Source organism: Prunus mume, linkage group LG4, assembly GCF_029339155.1.
Source record: "Prunus mume cultivar Tortuosa linkage group LG4, ASM2933915v1, whole genome shotgun sequence".
Classification (NCBI taxonomy): Eukaryota; Viridiplantae; Streptophyta; class Magnoliopsida; order Rosales; family Rosaceae; genus Prunus; species Prunus mume.
Window position 1 is genome coordinate 10651317 of NC_142701.1, and position 20750 is coordinate 10672066.

General features: G+C 35.3%; 1 protein-coding gene across 1 annotated transcript; it reads right to left on the minus strand.

The window, feature by feature from the left end:
* Positions 1-1859: 1859 nt before the first annotated feature.
* LOC103327984 (uncharacterized) lies at positions 1860-19683 on the minus strand. Its single transcript, XM_008230374.2, is given in 32 exon segments — positions 1860-2472; positions 3053-3185; positions 3380-3646; positions 3648-3905; positions 4131-4415; positions 5113-5392; positions 5471-7272; positions 7384-7449; positions 7655-7780; positions 8128-8529; positions 8631-8812; positions 8898-9034; positions 10048-10511; positions 10737-11195; positions 12349-12610; positions 12688-12828; positions 12949-13129; positions 13827-14166; positions 14253-14505; positions 14603-14795; positions 15169-15515; positions 15599-15673; positions 15783-15999; positions 16115-16318; positions 16931-17113; positions 17537-17643; positions 18451-18524; positions 18608-18686; positions 18877-18921; positions 19041-19198; positions 19297-19419; positions 19518-19683. Coding segments are annotated over 32 exon segments (8181 nt in total). The 5' UTR covers positions 19587-19683; the 3' UTR covers positions 1860-2203.
* Between the last annotated feature and the right edge of the window lie 1067 nt (positions 19684-20750).

Here is a 20750-nt window from a genome sequence, read left to right on the forward strand (position 1 = left end):
AACTAATCCACGCCCTAAGTGTAAGTAATATCAGACAAACGTAACAATCAGAAAAAATATAGGTAAATAAAATCAACCAAATTTAGGAGGAGCACCCATAGATATCAAACAGAGAAAAGAACCAAAAATAAATAAAATAATAGATATCAGTAAGTGATAGATATAGATATAAAATACAAAGTGATATCCATCCAAATTTGTCTTCTCTATACTTTATTTATGTTTGGATTGTGTTTGTATTTTTATAAGCCATTAAGTTTCTATAATGCATGCCATTTGGATTTGAACTTTGACAAGCATCAAACAAGCAAACTCCCAGAACAAGCAGAGAATATAATAATAATAAAAACTATAAAAATTTGTCATACTTTATCCATTTTTCTATTTGATCAAACAGAACAAGAGAAAATTAATAATAAAAACTATAAAAACAGGAGTGGAGTGTGGAGCTTATAAAGAAGAATATAGTAAATTTGGCTCACACCCTTCAAATTCAGCTTACCTTACCATGCAACCCTTCACTTTTTGTTCCTATAAATAATACCCAATTTTTATAAGTAAAAACTCATGACTATGATCTAACTCATCAAGTTACCTTATTAAGCTCAATATCTGATTTATTATAATTTTTTGATTGCAAAAATACCCTTATTTGTATTTCAACATGTAATGGAGTGGTGTTCTAATTTTTGGTTCCCCAATATATTGTGGTGATTCCCTCTAAAAAAATTTGTCTGCAATTAATTATCCTTTTTATTATTAAAATTCATTAATATAGTCAACAATGTGTTGGCTGAAAAAGGCAGTTTTCCTTATTGCCTTTTTGAAATTTTGTTCCATCTTTCCCGGATAATAATCTACCTATTTTAGAACTTGGATTTCATTTATTGTACCTAGTTTTTTCATGGATAATAATCTACCTATTATTTTTTATTATAAATTATTGTGTATCTATATTTTCTATAGATTATTGTGTACTTATTTTCCTGTAATTTTTTTTGGTAAATAATATACCTATATTTTTATATATATATATATATATTTCCATAGGTACATTATTGGATATGTAATTTACAGATTTTTTTTTTTGATTTGCAATTTTAGGGGCGATATGTTAGAGGGAATGTCAACCAAAAGAAATGGCCTGATTGATATGCTATTAATAGATAGTATTAATTACAATTATGGCAGTTAATGAAATGTTCGAAATAAATTAGAAATATAATATGAAGTCTGGTGGCAATGATGTAAAAACATAGGAATACGATGACCTCTTATATTTTACTGGTCATTTAAATTTGGAATTGGATTTTACACATAGGCCCCGTTTGGTTCACAGAACGGATTTGATGTCATTTATCTGCTTCGAACAAAGCAGACAGAGAACAGGATATAGAGAGGGAGAGAGGAGGATAGAGGGTTTTGAGTGCGTAGGGTTTAAGGTTTTGTTGTCCATTTATGAGGTGAAGGGCTGGAAGGGCGACGGCCCTGAGCCCTGCATGAAGTGTGGAGAACAAGAAAACTAGCATTCATACTTTATTAGATAACAAAAATATTTAATTACAATTTACCAAAAGAACAGATAATCAAAAATAAAGATTCCATTGAATGTTCTGACAAAGATTTGGCGAGCGTAGTAAGTTTCAGGCGTGTATAGCTTACGCTGCCGGGAGAGGATTCTTTTTAAATGTTTTTTCGTAGGTCTTCAAAGGTCGTTTTATACCCGGGTAAACTTGTCTTTAACATTTTTATTAAAAGGCGGATGGGAAATAGGCTTCTCCCTTCGCAATCAAGTTTCATCATTCTTACTATAGCTTAGAATCTATGGCTTGTAGAGAGAGAGAGAGAGAGTCCCAGAATTGATACTGTAACAATAGGATACTGAGGCTATGAAACAGTCATAACCAACAGAAATATACAATACTATATATGCTGCCAGTTTCAGCATCACGTCTGCACATCTTGAAATGGTATTTACATCCTATGATATCCCTATCCTGTTCTGACTTACAAAAAACAAAAAAAAACAAATAGATTCTACCTAAGCAAAACTGTAATGATAACTTATATTAACAGAACTAGAGCCACGACAAAAATTAATCTCTCAACCGAAGTAGCGTCCTATCGTAGCCACCTAATGACCAAAGCAGAAAATTCACCAGAGTGAGAGTGGTCCAAGAAGTGCATTGGCTTTTTGCAACATCTACTTTGACTTGGAATGCGTCCATCTCCCCATTTTCATTGTCATCATCTTCCTTTTCTTGTTGGCACGATGCTTCTCCGCAATCCTCAATTTTCTCTTTGCATTTCGCATAGGATCAGTAACAGCCATGCGCTTTTCTTCATGTTTCCTCTTATCCCTCTTTGCCTTGAGATTCTTCCGGATGTCATTGTAAACCAGTACATAATTTTGTACGCCTAGTTTATTTCGTACACGTTCAGAAATTTCTTGTGCTAATTGCTTCATATTTTCTGGAAGACAAGATACGACCATGAGATAGCAACTTGTCAGATGGCACTTCAAAATATAGATAAACAATAGGAACATGAGATAGGGAGCTATCTTATTCTATTCAATATAGTAGATAAAGATTGTTTTGACATTTCGTGATATTAAACCACTCATGAATTCAACCAAAAATAACTACAAAAATATAAATAAAGTTTGAAACAAAGGTTTCACAGGTAACTCAATTTTGATTTTTGAAGCAAATTTATAAAATGGCCTTCCTTAGCAGAAACCAAAGTGGATATATACTCTTCCACTTCGACTGAAAAATTAATAGTTCAAACACTTGAGCCCTCATCAATGCAATGTTGCATAAAAAGGCCACGTACAATAGGATCCATACCAATAATTTGTTGTGTTCTAGCTGTACTAGGATCGTTGCAGAGGGATGCAGATATGGCATGCAAAGAGCCCGAATGCAAGCTATTTATTGAGGCAGCGAGAGCCTATAGCTTTTAGGATATGCAGGACCAACTTTCTAGATACTTCTACTGTATGCAATTAAAATGGCAACATGGGGAAATAGTGAGACAGAAAACTCACCAGGAATCACTCTCCCAGAAAATCCTTCACAAACTTTATACAAGGGCAGCAAGATTTCAGAGGCATGAAGCAGGCAGTCTTCCTGACTTATTTCGGATGAAATTTTTCCAAAACTATCAAAGACAATTTTCATCTGCATGGAACAATTACACAATGATTTTTACCCCAAAAAAAATACATACTAGAGAATTACAATGTCACCAATAGTAATAGCTATTTTAGTGAATAAGACCAATTTTTTTTAAAAAAAGCTCCTATGCCAAGAAATGTTCCAAAATGTCTACAAAAAAAAATAGAAAGTTTAAGAAATCATCCTCTGGGACAAACCTGCATAGCCTCCATTTGAAGGGCAATTTTTCCCATTTTTTTTAGCAGGCTGGAGACAAGCAAGTACCGAATATTCTTAGAGGGGCTTTCATTATTTTTGTTGCATATTCCAGAGGTAAGAGATAAAAACATGATCCTTCCTTTTCTAGCATCGAGCAACTCAAAAGCTTTAAGAAAACAGCCCTGCTCATGCTGTTCAAGGGTGGACCAGAACTGGGTGGGATCTGCACACTCTGTTTGTCCCACCAACGAATGCACCCCACAAATAGCTGGACACAAGATTTTGTGTAATCAGATTACTGGCAGTATCATCAACAAGCTGTGTCTTCATTTGGCAGCAGAGATAAACAGCTATCATGAAAAGTCTACTTGGTCTAATAAGATAGTAAGTCCCAAATGGTTTTTCATGATTTTTAGAGCATGCCTCTGTGACAGCAGCAAAGTAGAAAGCTATGAGGCGACTGGAAATGCAACGTAACCACATGTGTGGATGCAGCAGTAATTCACAAATTGCTTCCCATATATCCTATAATTCAAAAGAATGGAACAGTTACAACAGAGAAAAAGGGATTAGAACATCTTCAATGCCCAGATTATGAATATAAGTTTATCTATTATGATCATCTTTTCTAATATTTTCTGGACTACCTATTTCTAAATTACTATATTGTAAAGTTACAATTCGTTTGAGGGATTCTTGAAATACCATTAGTCATAACAATGTTTTATGATGTGTTAACTAATGACATACCTCAAGATCCCTATCAAAGCATAGACCATGGAACTGATGCAGCATTTTCTCCAGCATCACTAACGTATAATATGCCTCCTTCCATAAAGGAATGTTAGTTTCATTAGAAAAATCTAGTTGCCTATCAGTGACTGCATTGATGGTGGACTGTAAGATACATTTAGTCACTGGTAATATTCTGTTGATATGCTTATGAAATTCTTTCTCCATGACTTCAACTGGCAATATTCTGTTGATATGCTTGTGAAATCCTTTCTCCATGACTTCAACCAGTAATCCCAAAACCTATCAAATAGACATAAGACATTAACCAAGAGAAATGTGAATGAACCACAAGCAGAGTCAGTATAAAGCAATGATAAAGGATTTGGAAAACAACTATGATAATCTCCTCAAAATTAGGATTACAACGTTTGACACTAAAACATGAGACAGCACAAACAGAGACAAAGAACAATGCAGATCCAATTTTTGTAGACATTAATCAGATCCCACATCACTCAGGAAAACACATGCATCACCCATTAAGATTACATGCTTTCTGACATACAGTATGCACTCCAAATATGAAACTTCAGGCAAAGTGACTTTGTCTCCACATTCTTTTCTTATTTAACAAACTCCAGATGGCAAAATTTGAGAGAGCTTTGGGATATATGACATAGAGCATTGGGCATATTGTATCAGTTAGACTCCCCCAGCACACCAACCACATTCATTTAAAAGTGCTAATAACATTAGCATACTGAAAAAGTTCTTTAAAAAATACATATAAAATTCAGTCAACTTCCAGGATTACTTTTTGTCTAGATAACAACCTTACATATACCGAAATTGTGATATTCTTGAAAGCTAATTCTTCTCTACAATTGGTGGAGAACTATAATCATGACACAGTACACGGAAGAAGAGTAAGAAATCACATCATTCAAATAAGAACGCTAAATAACTTTAAACTTGAGAAAAAATGAAAAAAATTTACCTGTGCCCCAGCACTCCACAGTTGTTGCTTTGCACCCAAATACCAAGATAGGCTGTACTCAAGAATGGAACGAAATGAATGTAGGCTTATATAGCCGGTGAGACATTTTATAGCTGCACCAGCCAATGAACGAACTTCATTATCTTGATCATTAGCCAAGCAAACCACCAAATGGACAAAAAAAGTCTGGGATTGCTCATCTACAACGCCTTTTGGAAATTTAACAATAATTGTGTGGAGCATGTCAAGCACGGATTTTCTTCCACTCGAATGCTCATACCTGTGAAAAGAGTCAAGCCATCATTAAACAAAACAATAAGGAAAGAAAAAGTTTTCTAAGGCAATACTAGGCACTCACCTCAGATTTGACAGCAGAAAATCTAAATGCTGTTGCAAGCGTTTTTCAGAGAGACGATAATCAAGTAAGAATTGCAATAAAATCTTGCTACATTTGTGACGAATTGGTTCTACTTGGCTCGTTACCATCAATTCTGCAACTCTAGTTACAAGATCATATATCTCGGGAACAACTAGCTTGTGGTTAACAATTGCCTTTAGAAGTGAAAGAGCAACAAAGGAGGGATTCTTCTCAAGATCAACAAACAGTGGAAGCTGAATCAACAGATGTAGCTGATCAGATGACAGAGTGATTTTGGTGCCGCGCAAAAGTACAGTCAACAACCTCAGACATGACTGCATTAGAGAGCTGCCAGTATTAACTGAACTTTCAGCAATACCAAACAGTGCGGCCTTAATATTATCTGCCTGAGATTCGATGGCAGGCAAAGGCAACCTGACAAGTGGGGTGAGGCATCTAAGTGATGCAGATACGACATCTTCATACTTGGAGTTCAAGCACTTCCCTAACAGTAAGACGAACGGATCTAACATTGACAACATTTGTGCATCGTTATTTCCCAATTTCAAATTCTTTATGCGCTTCTGAAATATCCCAAGAGCAAACACTGAAATAAGATGTGAACATACTGATTTAGCACCTGCAACACAGCCTGACGAAACAGCTTTTCCAGTCAAATCATTTTGACGGCGTCCATTTACCTGTGTAATAAACAAATTCTCACCCTGGCCATTTTCTTCATTTATTCCATCTTCAATCAGACCATATACAAATATAAATAGGTCAGTCTGATCAACAGTTGGATTGTATTCAATACCAGCCGCTATGTGAGTTAACATACTTTCCAATTTTGTCTTGGTTTTTGGTGTCAAATGTTTCTCGAATTGAGCAGTAACAGGGGATATAAGTTTCAAGGCGTGGCTTTTGAATGTTATGCTTTGAGCAAGCAATCTCAGGGTTTCAAAAGACTTCTGCTTCTTAGTTTCTTTCATCTTGGAAGCAATCTTTTCAACGTCTTTTTCCTCAGCAACGTCTCCAAGAATGTCATTCTGTACAATATAAAGGAGATCTTCCAAACAGTAGTCCAATTTCCCACTAATTGGAGTGACAAGAAACTTTGACAAAATAAAGTTCAGTGTGTATCCCAACACATGTAGCTCATATCCCCGTTTCAATGTACTTCGTAAAACCTTGACTATAAAATGTAAGTATTCCAGCCCCAGCTCTTTCAAACAAGCAGCCAAAGCGGACCTAGCTTCTTCACGGATGCTTTCTAATCGATTCTTCAAAAAATTTGAAATTCGATGAACAATGCTAGGAAGCTGTGAGTCCATTACATCTCCCGGTAGCAACCTTAATACTCTCAGTGCAGCAAGATTGATGTTAGCATTGACCTTCTCAGAATCACTCAGTAACTTATGTATCTTAGGAAGCACAACTTTTTGAAGGCATGTCTGTATTTCATTTGCCGAAACAGAACTACTACATCTACGCAAGATTGACGTGCCAGAATCAGTGGTCCCTCTGTTGGAAACATTATCCAAAGAGTCGTTGGCATCTGAAAAGTGAAACTGGTCCAAGATAGAACAGATGAGCCTCAGAAGGAGCTTTTGTTTATTAGGATTCTTGATCATCTCATTAAAGCATCTCATCAACAATGTGTAGTATGAATTCCATTCCATGTGACTGGAAATTGAAGCAAGGGCCTCTATGCAGACATTTTTTACATGTTCTCCTTTTCCTTCATGCTCCTCCAGCAACATATTGAAAAAGAGGGGTACAAACACTTTCTTTGTGATGCCCTGGATGTGATATCAGCAAAGTAGATTTTAGTGACTCGGTTGAAAATTCTGAGAAGTGAAACAAATCACCAAATTATTTTTTGAGGAAATAAAAACAGAGAGAAAAATAACCTCTGGCATATAGCTGGCGTTGATAACATTCCTAAAGCGTGACAAAGCCCTTGCTCTCCTATGTTTCTGCACAAAGAAAAGTAAATATGTGAGGAGACTCATCACTCCTTTTCAAGACAAACATTTCCTCTGAATTGATCAGCAGTTGATTTTTAAAAAGAATATAACATGTTTTAATTAAAAAAAAATGACCACAGATGTGTTAATTAAGAATATAACATGTTTTAATTAACATGTTTTAAAAAGAATATAACATGATGCAAAACTTCACCTGTAAGTGAACGATATTGTTGAAAAAATCAATTTCAGCATCTTCATCACAAAGAGCCTTCAATGAACCCAGATTTGCCACTTCTGGGAGTTTTAACACCATTTCTCTTAGTAAATCAACCCATTCCTGAAACCCCACCAGTCAATCATAAAGAGGGTGAAGTATAGAAAGAAGTGTATCTTGGAGTTGCAACAAATCAGATATTATTTTTTTTGCCAGTAATTTAGGCATTTTTTTTTTGTTTTTGGCCATTAACTTAGGCATTATTATCGCAATGAATTTTTAACACACTGCTCAACATTTGTCCTACATTAGATCGGCACTGACTCTTTGAAAAGTTCTAGTTACACATGCATGTGCATGGTCTGTTAATGTATTTACAGGATGTTGTGTGATAGTGCAGATTTGACTTCGTGTTTAATTGGCATTGATATACCGTCAGTCCTGCAGGAAGGTAAGAACAAACTTATTACCTTTCTAATAGAAGTTCCTCTCTTCAAAGCATTACCCATATGGTTCAAAAGAAACTTGCTTGTTATTCTCTGAATGCATGCTCTTGTCCAATAACAATTATCAGAGGCCAACATCTTGTCAGGCATATCAGGCATTTCACAGTGGTTGTTCACTACTTGGCCAAGTATGAGGGCAGCAAATTCAACAAATGAACGCAATGACTTGTAAGCACTGTGCCTCAAGATTAATTCTTCAGATGACATGTCATAGACACAATGAGACAAAATGACCAATGCATGATCCTCTCGAATTGTATAGAATATATCAACACTGATCTTTTCATAAGCATTGACAACATTGTCATAATCCAGGCTACCCAATTCTGTATTAGAGGTTGCATTCAAGTCCTGGACAAGTTTTGCCTGCATTCCTTTGAAGAGTTATGAGAAAATAATGACAATTTAAAATTACAAAGCCAATGAAATTCTAATAAAAGAGAGATAAAGAGGGGTTCACACAGTACCACAAAGTGAACAGAAGGGTCTACTCTAGCAACAGCATCCAGAAGATCACAGATAAAAACACGCTTATCTAGATCAGTAGAAGTAAGTAGGGGAGATACTGCATTAAGAATTTTATTTGTAATCTCACTCCCCAATACTGGAACAATATCACGAATTACTTGCACCAGTTCAAAACAAAAATCTGCAAAGTAAACAGAAGACTTAAGTATCTGAGGTGGAAATCCTTCATTAAGTACGAAAGCTGTGATTTTTCAAGATATAATTACCTGAATTTTGAGTTCCATTTGCTAAAACTGGAAGCAATATATCCACAAATTTCCTGGCTGGCACTGCACTTTTTATATACTTCGGTAAAAATTTGAAAATTCTTTTTTCTGCGTCTCCTGGATGTTTAAACAATTTCCTGGCAGTAAAATAGCATGTGACAAACATGGCATATGAGATGACATCCTTTCTTTTCCACAAAATACTTAAAACAGGAAATTATCAGTGCAGAATATAGAGGAGAAATGTGGTTTAAGGTTAATACGGAAATCAGAAAAATGGAGGCTAAGGTTGTCAATCCCATCAAGGTCAAACAAGAAGATTCATCAATCATCATGCTTAATGATAAGAAATGATCAACAAAGTTTATCCCATGGACATTCAATAAATATTCAAAATGAACGCTGGTGAATGCTACTATTCTTAATCTACCTTCATCTTAATACTAATAAAGAAACTAACAGATAACACATGGTGGTAGCCAACTTAGCATCAATCAGGCAGCATCACAGAAATCCAGTAAACGAAATGAAACAAACTATTTGAAAAGATAGTCCTTTTGGTTATCAGAAGAAAGCATAGCAAGGGATTCCGCATATCGAACCGTATGTAAAAAGTTTCAAGCACATTGTATAATGGGACCCATAATTTGTACTCAACCTACAATCTATTTCATGGCTATTCATTTAACAACAGAACAATGTTAATCAAGTTTGCAAATTGCTATGTCCTTACTAAATTTTTTTTTCATCAGCTTAACTGAACATCGAAGCACATACATGCAACAATCACACATTGTAGAGTTAATGTAACGAATAAGAGTCTTCACTCTTAAGATGTTATAAGCATTAATGAAAAAAAGCAAGTCAGCTGCCTATAACTAGCATAGATACTTCTAAATGCTCAAAACTAGGGTGGATTTGGAAATGTAATCCTGTAAGCTGCACGAAAGCATCCATTGTGTCATACAAGGGAAAAGAAACACCATGAAGGTTGAGTTCAATGCAAGAAAAGCAAATACTTCAAAGGAATTCTCTGCAGATATACTCAAATAAAGCAAAATGTCTCATAGCATGCACATCATGAAGGTGGCACCACTGCTTAGTGTTGTGCATGTGTGTCCACGTACACAGAAAATGACCCCATTATTACCTCTTGGCAGCATTATTACTGTGAAAAAGACTATGCAGGCTATCAATAAGTGCTTCAAGGTTCGGGAGTATAACTCTTTTTACAGCACTATCTTCATCATCCAACTCGTGATCAAGATTCAAAAGGTTCTCAACAAACTTAAGAACGCAAGATACAATAGCTTCAGATGCTGACGTGACTGTTAGAATTGAGAGTATATCAGGAACAAGTTTTTGTTCCCTATACAGTAGTGGTACAAGTTTTTGGCTTCTAGACAGAGCAAGAAAACAAGAGAATAGTGAACTAGGTTTCTGGCCGCTGGGTCCCTCCTGCTTGAAACCATCAATTAAAGGCTTGCATGACATGAAGAATAAGTCCCAGAACTCGCAACTAAATTCATGATCTTCATACTTATTGAGAACAAAGGATACAATTTTCAGACATAATGACCTCAAATCCTTTAACTGCCTCAAAGTTGTGGAGATCTGCACATAGACCATAAATCGCTCAGTAAATTACAAAGAAATTGTTAACTAATTTTTAACTCAATTTACAGCCAAAAGAAATTATGTTTCATATCCCATGTAACTCAATTTACTGTCAAGATGGTGGACATCTTGTCCATGACCAGACACACCGTGTAATTCACTAACTATTATTTAATAAAGTGTTTGTTTCTTCTAAAAGTAAATAGACAAATGAAGTATTACCAAAACATTATTTTCCACTGCACTGTCTTTTCCAAGCAAAGTAAGGTCCACATCTGGATAATTTTCAACTGAAGATCCATTGCCTTTTGCTACATCAAGACTTAAACTGCAGCTTCCTAATATTCGAACGACACACCCCATTAGAAAATCAAGAAAGGGACCAACACGCGATGCATCAAAAACTCCAAGGATATCTTCAATCACATGAAGAAAACCAGATCTTTTCTTCCAAGATAGGGCCGATATATTGCTCAAAGTGAAATATTTTAAGAAATCCAATACTTGAAATTCAGCCAAAGAACCGTTTGGCAAGGTCAAAAACCAGCTTGCAGCACCGTCACTTCCCATTGAAACAATTTGCAAGGGCTTTATTAACAACACAAAGAAAAGAGGAAGCTTTTCAACTTCAACTTGAGCTATGAAACTAAGAACTGCCTTCCGATGATTTACTCTTGAAAGCTGAGAAAGATATGAAAAGTGTCATCCGTGGTAATTTAAACTGCAATAATGATGAAAAATGCTGGAAATATTGGCATTCAAAATTTATGGAATTATCAATAAAATAAACCGAAACAAATGAACACGTATTCTAGTGAAGCATTTGGGAATGGAAAATCAACCCATAACACACCAATTAAACATATAATTCATAAAATAGTACAATTATAACAACAATAAGACACGTCAAGGGGAGAAATTTATGTACACACGGGCATGAAATTTGAGTACGAATATGCAAAAACTTCTTTTGTGTGTGTGTGCATGCGTGTGCTAGTGTGGGTATGTGTGTTTGTGTGTTTATGAAATTACATAAAATACTCATCTAGTCCAGTTTGATCTCAGGCCAAACATGAGAAAATTGGACCCTTAGTCCATAGGTACATGACAACCTCATAACATATTTTTAAACTATCCGCCCATAAGTTCTTAAAATTCATACTAACAATCTTGTTTATCAAGGGCGTGTTTATCTTTCCCACAATATGTTCTTTTACCCCGGTTCTGAACTGTTCTCAACCAAGAGGCTTTAGAAATATTGAAGCCCAAGTTGCAAACTCATCTAACTTCCCTAGCATTCTAAACACCACATACATCCCTCCAAGGGGAAACTATGGAAATGAACTGATGGTGGTCTCACATTTAGATGTTTGAGAGGATTTGTTGCCTTGTAGGTATATCACTGATGATACTTATATGTTTATTCATTTCCTTTGCACATTCAGATCAAACCTGCCATAGTCTTTTACGTTACACCTAAGCTCGAAGGAATTATGCAAGAGTATGAGGACACCATGGCTAAGCCAAAAGGAATAAACTAAATTTTTGTGAAGTTAGGTGCTCAGTGTTGTTTAAGAAGACTAAGTTTTACTAACAAATCAATTTGTTCAATCCTAATATTTACCTAATCATACACAAGATTCTCCTCGAGAGACCCACAAGGTATGAACTGATCATTTAATTCTGATGAAGGCCTTCTTTATAGAAGACCTTCTACATATGATACATTATACCAATATATACATATATGTAAACATAAAAGAACATATTTTTGAGAACCACAGGTCCAAGAATGATTAAGATAAACGATATCACAAGTTAAAACTGAACATACCTTCTGAGAAGCATGTTTCTTCAATTTGCGAACTTTGGGCATCAGAAGACGGATAACCATAGGCACAAGGTCAGGTCTGTGTTCTTCTTCAATTAGATTAGACTCTTTGGATAAACTCCATGTTGTTAATTCTTCTCTCAAATTATGGAAGCTGGCTAGGTTTTTCAATTGTTGACTATATGGGAGCAGGAAATCATCTTTCCAGATTAACAGGGAATCAAGAACCTTTGTCTGTATTTCAGCATCATTTTCATCCAAAAGCCTGGCACCCAGGAGAAAATTAATGGGTCAAATAAAGGGTCAAAAATTCGAAATTATATATATGAAATTTGCACCAACCTATTTTGTAAGACCTCTTTAAGAAACTGATTCTGATAGAAGGACTTGAGGTTGTGCATCAGTTTCAGCAGGTTTAACCATTCTTTGAGGACACCTTTCCACTCTTTGCCTTTACAAACACTTGGATTGAAAGACCCGATGCTGCAGTCACAAAATAAAGGCAAATGAGCCCACACAAATATTTTGACTAAAGGCTATACAAAATTCAAAATACCCAAGAACAAGTATTCAGTAAAAAGTATAATGCCAACTGACAATCACCTTTTAAAGTCTTTGCAATTGTAGCCCAGAAACTTTAAAAACAAAGGTATAATCTGACGAGACTTGGATTCAATTATGGTTGGAATTCTTTGTAAAGATTGAAGCAAAGAAGATAATACTGCTGCAGAAGGCGTACTATCAGACTTGGAAGTAATGCACAAATTAAAGCCTTCAACCAGATCTGCAAAACAGAAACAGGATAAGACTGATCATCGAAGAGAACAACTTTGTAGCCATTCAGTGAAAGTGTATTCACATTTCAAATATATATATATATATATATATATATATATATATATACGAGAAACTGATGGGCAGAAATCATCCTTGAAAACCGATTACAAAAGCATGTCCATGTGTTTATACACTACACAATAAACATCTTAAATATACCTAGGCAATGTGAGACTATTCGAACACTCCCCCTAAGCGCCAAGGCTAGTCAGCTATACACCTCCAAACAAGGGGAGAGACAACACAGCCCAACTTTCCTGTGCATACCACGTTAACCAATGGGTAGAACTGATCCAGGAAAACCAGTTTATAAAGAAAGGGTGCTCATGTACCAGAAAGCCCAAAACTACCCCTGCAATGTGGGACTATGCTGGCTATCCAAAGGGATCATGTCCAACCAATACAAAGAAAACTTCAAAGGTCCAATATTGCTCCAAAAAAAAAAAAAAGTAGATTCTTATCAATATCACACAACCCACTTATTAGTATAAAAAAAAACCTTCCCGTTTTTTATCCTAGACAGAGAGAATTTCCTGAAGAAAAGGTGAAAACCAACCCCAGAAGAAGCCTAACAAAATGACCATAGGATAATTATTCATTGTGGATTAATACAACATAACAGAAAGAATCAAGTTGTGACATACCACTTGACTTGTTGGTCAACTTAGAATTTACTTCCTCAACTTGATCAAAAGACGCTTGAAATCTCGATAGGCATTGTTCAAAATAATGAACTAATCTCTCCCATACAAGTCCAGTATTTTGGCTAATCAGAACTGCAAGGCACTCTGATGTAGGATTCCAAAGATAACTAAACCGGTTATGGAAGATACCAATCATCCCATTCAAAACAAGGGGCAGATAAGCTTCAGCTATTCTTCCAGCGGAGATGCCCATCTGTATTCTAGAAATCAATAGAGTAACTTTCCTACTGGTAGAAATTGAAAGCGGAGTTGACTCGATTGAGAGAAGGAGTGGAAGAACCTGATATTTGAACCAAAATCAGTACGGAATTTCGTATATAGAATATTAAATTCTAACAAGCATAACATGAAGAAACAGAAGCATACATTAAAGCCTTGGCTATCCACATGACAAGTAGGAGAAACTTCAGTTCTCATTTTCTTCGCAACTGGCTCATCCTCTGTGCAAATATTGCAATTTAGAGTTTCATAGTGGCACAATATTCTAAGAGTTGAAGCACGAATCCCTCTGTCTGAGTGGCACAAATTATCAGCAAATATGTCCAAAGCATCTATGGCTTTATCTGCCTGTAGTTCTGGATGATAAGTTCTAGACTTGGTGTCTCCTTCCACAATAGGCCTAGTATTTGTAATAGCAGGAGGTTATGTGAATGCATGCTTTTATACACAATTAACTCTAAAAAGGGGGAAAATCTACATTATACGAATATTCATACCCATACACAGAATCCAAAAAATCAGCAACAGCAACCAACACTTGTGGACATGATTTGTGTCTATTTCCAAGATGCAAAAATCTGCTTGTTTCATCAAGCTCAGATTTTTTACCATGAGTAAGTTTGTAATAGGAATTTAAGGAAGCACCAATTAGGCTCTCCCAAGTGTGTTTAGGAAAACCTGCAATATTGTCTGCAAGAGTACCATATGAAAAAAAATGTCAAGCCTGAGAAAATGGTCCAGTCATATCTGAAAACCTTCAATAAATACTACAAAAACATATTTGACTCAGCCAGTCCAACAATTCAAAATATCATATTCATTCAGACAAAAAAAAAAAGTGGTGAAAATAAGAAAACACTGATACATATAACAATGCAAGCATTCTAATTAACCGCCAGAAAAGAGATCCTGCTACAGATTTTAAAATGTGGTGAAATCATAGGTTAATGTTGCATATATATATATAAGTCTACAAGTTTTTCTAAACATAAAGCAACATGGCATCAAAAAATTATCAAGCAAAGAAACCATAGGTTAAATTACAAAAGATGAGGTAGTGTACCTGCTTCAATCATCAGAATTTGATCATCTGCATCCATCAAATCCATCAACAGCGAAAAATCTTCTTCGGATTCTGCTATTTGTGGAAAGCAGTTAATGACTCCCCACAGCAGGGCCAAGTCAGCTTCATGAATTAAAGTGGATGATGAATCCCCATTTACAATACCCTTTAAAACCCCAACCCAATTGCTGATAGACCCACGCATAAAACCTTGAATCCTTGGAACTCCTTCACGTGTTCTACCTAAGAATGTCAAGCTTTGGGTTTCCATTTGTAGTTTTTCATTGAAGGTGAGTAACAAATAAATTACATCTTCCTGTGAAGTTTCTAATAAATCATTCATGGCCCTGAAAATTCAATTGAAAAAAGTTAAAAGCCTCATAATAGATAATAATACAGAAACACTCTAGGGAAAAAAAATCGATTGTACCTTAAAATGTTAACTGCGAAGATATCTAGTATGCAAACGTCCTTTTGTAAAAGTTGTCGAATAAAACCTAACAAGCTGTAACAGCAGGACTCAACAATGTCAAACAAACTAATCCAGGAAAAAAAAAATGGAAAGACAGAAACAAAAAACATCAGAAGCACAAAGATTTCGTTCAAGGCAGCACCTTGAGTTCTTTAGATCAAATACAGGAGCCCATTGCAATGAACAACTAGATATGGTTGACATATCATTGTAACTGTGCAGTCCACTAAGAATACAGAGCATTAACTGCAAAACCTTATCCACAACATCAGATGAATGTTCCTCTGCCATTGTAATGCCAGAAGACATGATAAATGTCCGCACAAGCAAACCCACAATTTCAAGCATTTGTTGGTAATCTGTCAAATGTTACAGTTGGTAGAACAAGGAAAAGACAAACACATCATTACTAAAGAAATGAATGCTTGATAGTAAAATAAACGAGTCAGCAAACAAAAACACTGTTTCACTCACCAGAAACCCTTTGCCCATTCTTGACTTGAACAGTAGAAACAAGCAATGACAACAGGCAGCTTAAACGTTCAACACCTCCATTAATCACAGAGTCAGTTATTTCCTGATATAAGCAATTGAACATTAAGTTCAACTCCTTGGAGTCCAAGTCATCACATAATCTTTGTAATGCAGAAATTAAGACTTCAACAACAGTGTCTGAACCTGCAGCATTGAGAGAGAGAGAGAGAGAGAGAGAGAGAGAGAGAGAGAGTCAGAGACAAACAAAATCAATAGAACTCCCAAAAATATTACTTACTGCAATAAGATCAATCATTAATATTTCATTTAACATAACGATGCATTCTACATAAAATACAAACTAAAGAGATAACAATAAGGTCAATAGACTGAGCACCTTTGAATCCACTTAACAGTAGAGAATCCAGGAAAATCCAAAATGATCAACTACTAGAGGAGGATCATACGTCTCACCACAAAATCTAATACAATTTGTGGACTCCTAAAATGCATGGTTGCAATTATTCAACAAATAAACAAATGAAAAGGTAAACACGAACATACATATAATTTAGAAATACTACCAATTTTCTCTTAAACCAACCAATCGTTCTTTCAAAACCTTTAAATTGTATTTGCACTTCACACTTAAGCCAAGCCAAAATCACAAACATATTCAAGTGCTCTTGGATAAGTACCGGATGAACCTTAAATGATGGTATACAATTTTCACGGATGAAATATGAATTAGTACAAGTAGTCATTTTAATACGATACAACTATATGTAAAAGCAGTCAACAACTGAATAACCTTACCCTGGCTGAAGTTTTCACCAATACCAAGTATCAAGTCGTCCATCAATAAATGCAACACTTGCTCAGCTTTAGAATGGAACCTTGATGAGGTCCCTCGCATGACAAAATATAGTAAAGCACTGACTCCATATTTTCTGACAGGTATTGATTTCTGCACAACTTCAAACATGATCTTTTTGACACCTGCACCAATTCAATGAAGAGGAAAATTTATCAATTGCTGTGAAAGAAACTTAATTGAACATAACACTAGTATATATGTCATATGGCCAACAATTTATAGTTATCTAAACTAAAACTATATCTTCAGCTACAAGTGACTGGATTAAAATATTTTAAAAAAGACATAAAGAAGGTCACTCTTCCATCAGATGTAGTGCATCTCAAATTAGAAACTACACATTATTATCCATCATTGACAAAATACACGGGGGAAAAAACAAACAGGCATCTAGATGATAATTGTCGTGTAGAAATAAAAAGTTCTAAACACATTCAAAATAAGGCATGCTTCAAGGGGACTAGTATAGAAAAAATCATATGTTCCCCCCTAGTCAACAAATTCAAAATGCGAAAACTGAAAAAATAAAATATGGCAAGGTATACCTTTTTTAAGCTGCTCAAAAGGTGCATTTCTCAGCAAGAATGACATCCCCTCTGCCATAAATTCTTGGATGTAATCTTTTGGATAATATCTCAAATTTACAGTAACACTACAAGATATATATATATCATAAGAAAAGAGAATATGAACAGAAAGAGAGTAGTACATGGATTCCCACATGCAGTGAATATTGTAAGTATGGTCGTAGCATGTAAACATAGACATTTAGAAACCACCCATCTCCTTCACTTTGTAACATGCAGTGCATATTATAGGTATGGTCATACAACCTGTAAGATCAATTTCAGAGACTGACAGAACTAAACTATTGCATGCAGAGGATGTAAACTATAGCATGCAGCGGTTCATTCACATTCCACCAAATTGAATGCAACGGTATTCACAGTTTATTTCCAAACTTATGGTGGAAATTGCAATACAATCATTAGATATTCGTATAAATTGAGCCAAAGAAAACTCAATACCAAAAGTTATCATTAAAATAAGAAGAAAAGAAACATACTATTGAAGCCTGATTGGCTTTTTTTTTAATAAACCAGAAATTTGTCACATGAATATTCTTATCATCTTTCTGAAAGTTAAAAAGGGCTTATGTTGTACAAAATCTTGTGCACGTTCTAAAGTAAGAGACAAACAAAATCAATAGAACTCCCAAAAATATTACTTACTGCAATAAGATCAATCATTAATATTTCATTTAACATATTGATGCATTCTACATAAAATACAAATTAAACAGATAACAATAAGTTCACTAGACTGAGCACCTTCGGATCCACTTAACAGTAGAGAATCCAGGAAAGTTAAAAAGGGCTTATTTTGTCTAAAATAAAAGCCTCCAGTTTGCTTTAACACATTGAAAATCAAAAGAACAAAAATGATACCAAGTACTTACTTTAGAACATGCACAAGCTTTTGTACAAGATATTTTTGCAAGTACATCATAATAGATGACCAAGATGTGAAGATCTGCACACAAAAACACCGCAAACTGTGAGTTCATGTAAACCCCAATAAGAATAATGAGGAAATAAACAAAAATAAAATTGGACCTGCTCAATGGCCTCTGGCTCTCTATCGGCACCACATTCTAGGAGAGACACAAGAGAGTCAGCAATCCTTGGCAAGAACCTGGCAGAAACAAGTGAAAAAATAATAATAATAACGTGCAACTAGAGCAAAGGGTCATGATGTAATTCTTCAAGAGACTGAAAGAGCTGTCTCGAATAACCAACAGACATCATGACCAATTAAGGAAGTAAAAACAACAAACCACCAGCAGCTATAAATTAAATTCTTTCTAAAGGCTGAGGAAACTCACGGGATAAAGTCCTCTAGGAGATCTCTACACAGGACTGCAATTAACCTGCTCACAAACATAGATAATTTGAAAATGAAAAACAAAAGCTCCACTCTCAGAAATTAAAAACTCCAAAGATACAATCAGATATCTCAAAAGGGTTGGCATCAAATAAGTTACCATACCTGAGAATGGGTTCAAGCGACAACCTTGCTTTCATCTGTAATCTAGAAAGGAGTTCTGAGATTATGGTTTCCTTATGCAACAACACCAAAGGCAATGTTTGGACCAATGGCGTCATTTGCTCATAGAAAGCGATGAAATCCTCAGCCGTGTTCAATTCCTACAACAAAAATCAGCACCAACAATCACAAACAAGAAAAGAAAAAGCAACAAAAGCTTTAAAATTGGAGAAAAATCTTATGAAAAATAGACACATACCCTCCATTCTACGAGGCAGTCCCGGAAAAACGTAGAGCCCGCTTGCGGCTCTGATTTAACTTTATCAAGGCTTCGGAATACATCAACTTCAACTTCTTCTAGTCTCTGAGAAAAGCTCTTGAACTGCACATAAAAACCCACCAAATAATAATCATGAAATTCTTTAAAAAGAAAACTGAAGTAAAAAGAACAAAGAGCAAGAAGCTTCAGAATCAGCTTACGACAAAACGGCGGCGTCCTGGGGATTTGTTGAGCGACTTGACGGCCTGAGCTTGTGATGGGGTTGCCATGTTGAATTGAGAAACTGCAGAAAAAGATAAAGAAGAAGGCTTTTCGTTGGTGGAGCTGTTGGAGAATGAACGATTAGGCCTAAAACCCTAAACCACTGCAACAAAGTCTCAATCAACCTCATAAACAAATATAAAAACGGAGGACCCGCGGTACATTTTACCCAATAAACAGAGGACACGTGATACATTTTATATAAAAACAATTATAAAAACGATTATAAAAATTAATTATATATACATATACAACAAGTTAAAGACTTATAAATAAATTTACCAAATATAAATTTCTGGAAACTAGTTGATCTAATGATTTACAGGATTTTATTTATCGATTTTTTATAATCAATATTTTTTATTTATGTATTTTAAAATATTTATGTTAAATTTATAAAATTTGAAAGAACCACATGGATTTAACAGATTATGAGTTTAAAAAATCCAATGACTTATAATATACCACATCAGCTAAATAAGTTCTGGTTTTGTTTTTATCAGCCAAAAATCCAATGCGCTAACTGCAATTCTGCTAATAACCTCAGCCCATCTTGAACTTCATGAAGAATCACCAGTACAAAAGGATCGATGCCCATAGTCAAGAGAATCAAAGCTAATAAAGATATGAAGTTGGGTTAATTCTTTCTACCATGCGCATTGAGCAAAATTCCACACAGAAAAAACAGAAATTAAGAAAGAGAAACTGCATATGGTTAATATGAAGTATGTGGTGGTGGGTATAAGGGAACAAGACGATTGATGTTGGGTTGGTTCTGCTGCATGTGCACGTGAGAGGATCTGTTTTTCACTTAGGGAAGAGGGTGTCTTTGAATAATATTATTCCAAATTGTTAACTCCATAGTCTACGTACTCATCCATAATTCTCTCTCAAAAAAGGAAGAAAATCAATGAGTTTGAGATTTTACGAAAATTTGCTGTGATGGAGATTTTACACAAAACGTGTGGCAGCCAAAAGAAGCCTGAGAGGGAATCAGATTTGCTTCGGCTCTCCACCGTATCCCGTCCTTAACCAATATATATATATATATATATATATATGATGTATATATAGCCGGGCCCGTACCTGGTATCAGAGCCTAAAGTCCCTAGAAGAGTTGTTAGTTTGAAGGTTTTTTGTCAAATTTCCTTTACTCACTAGTCATCGAGTTG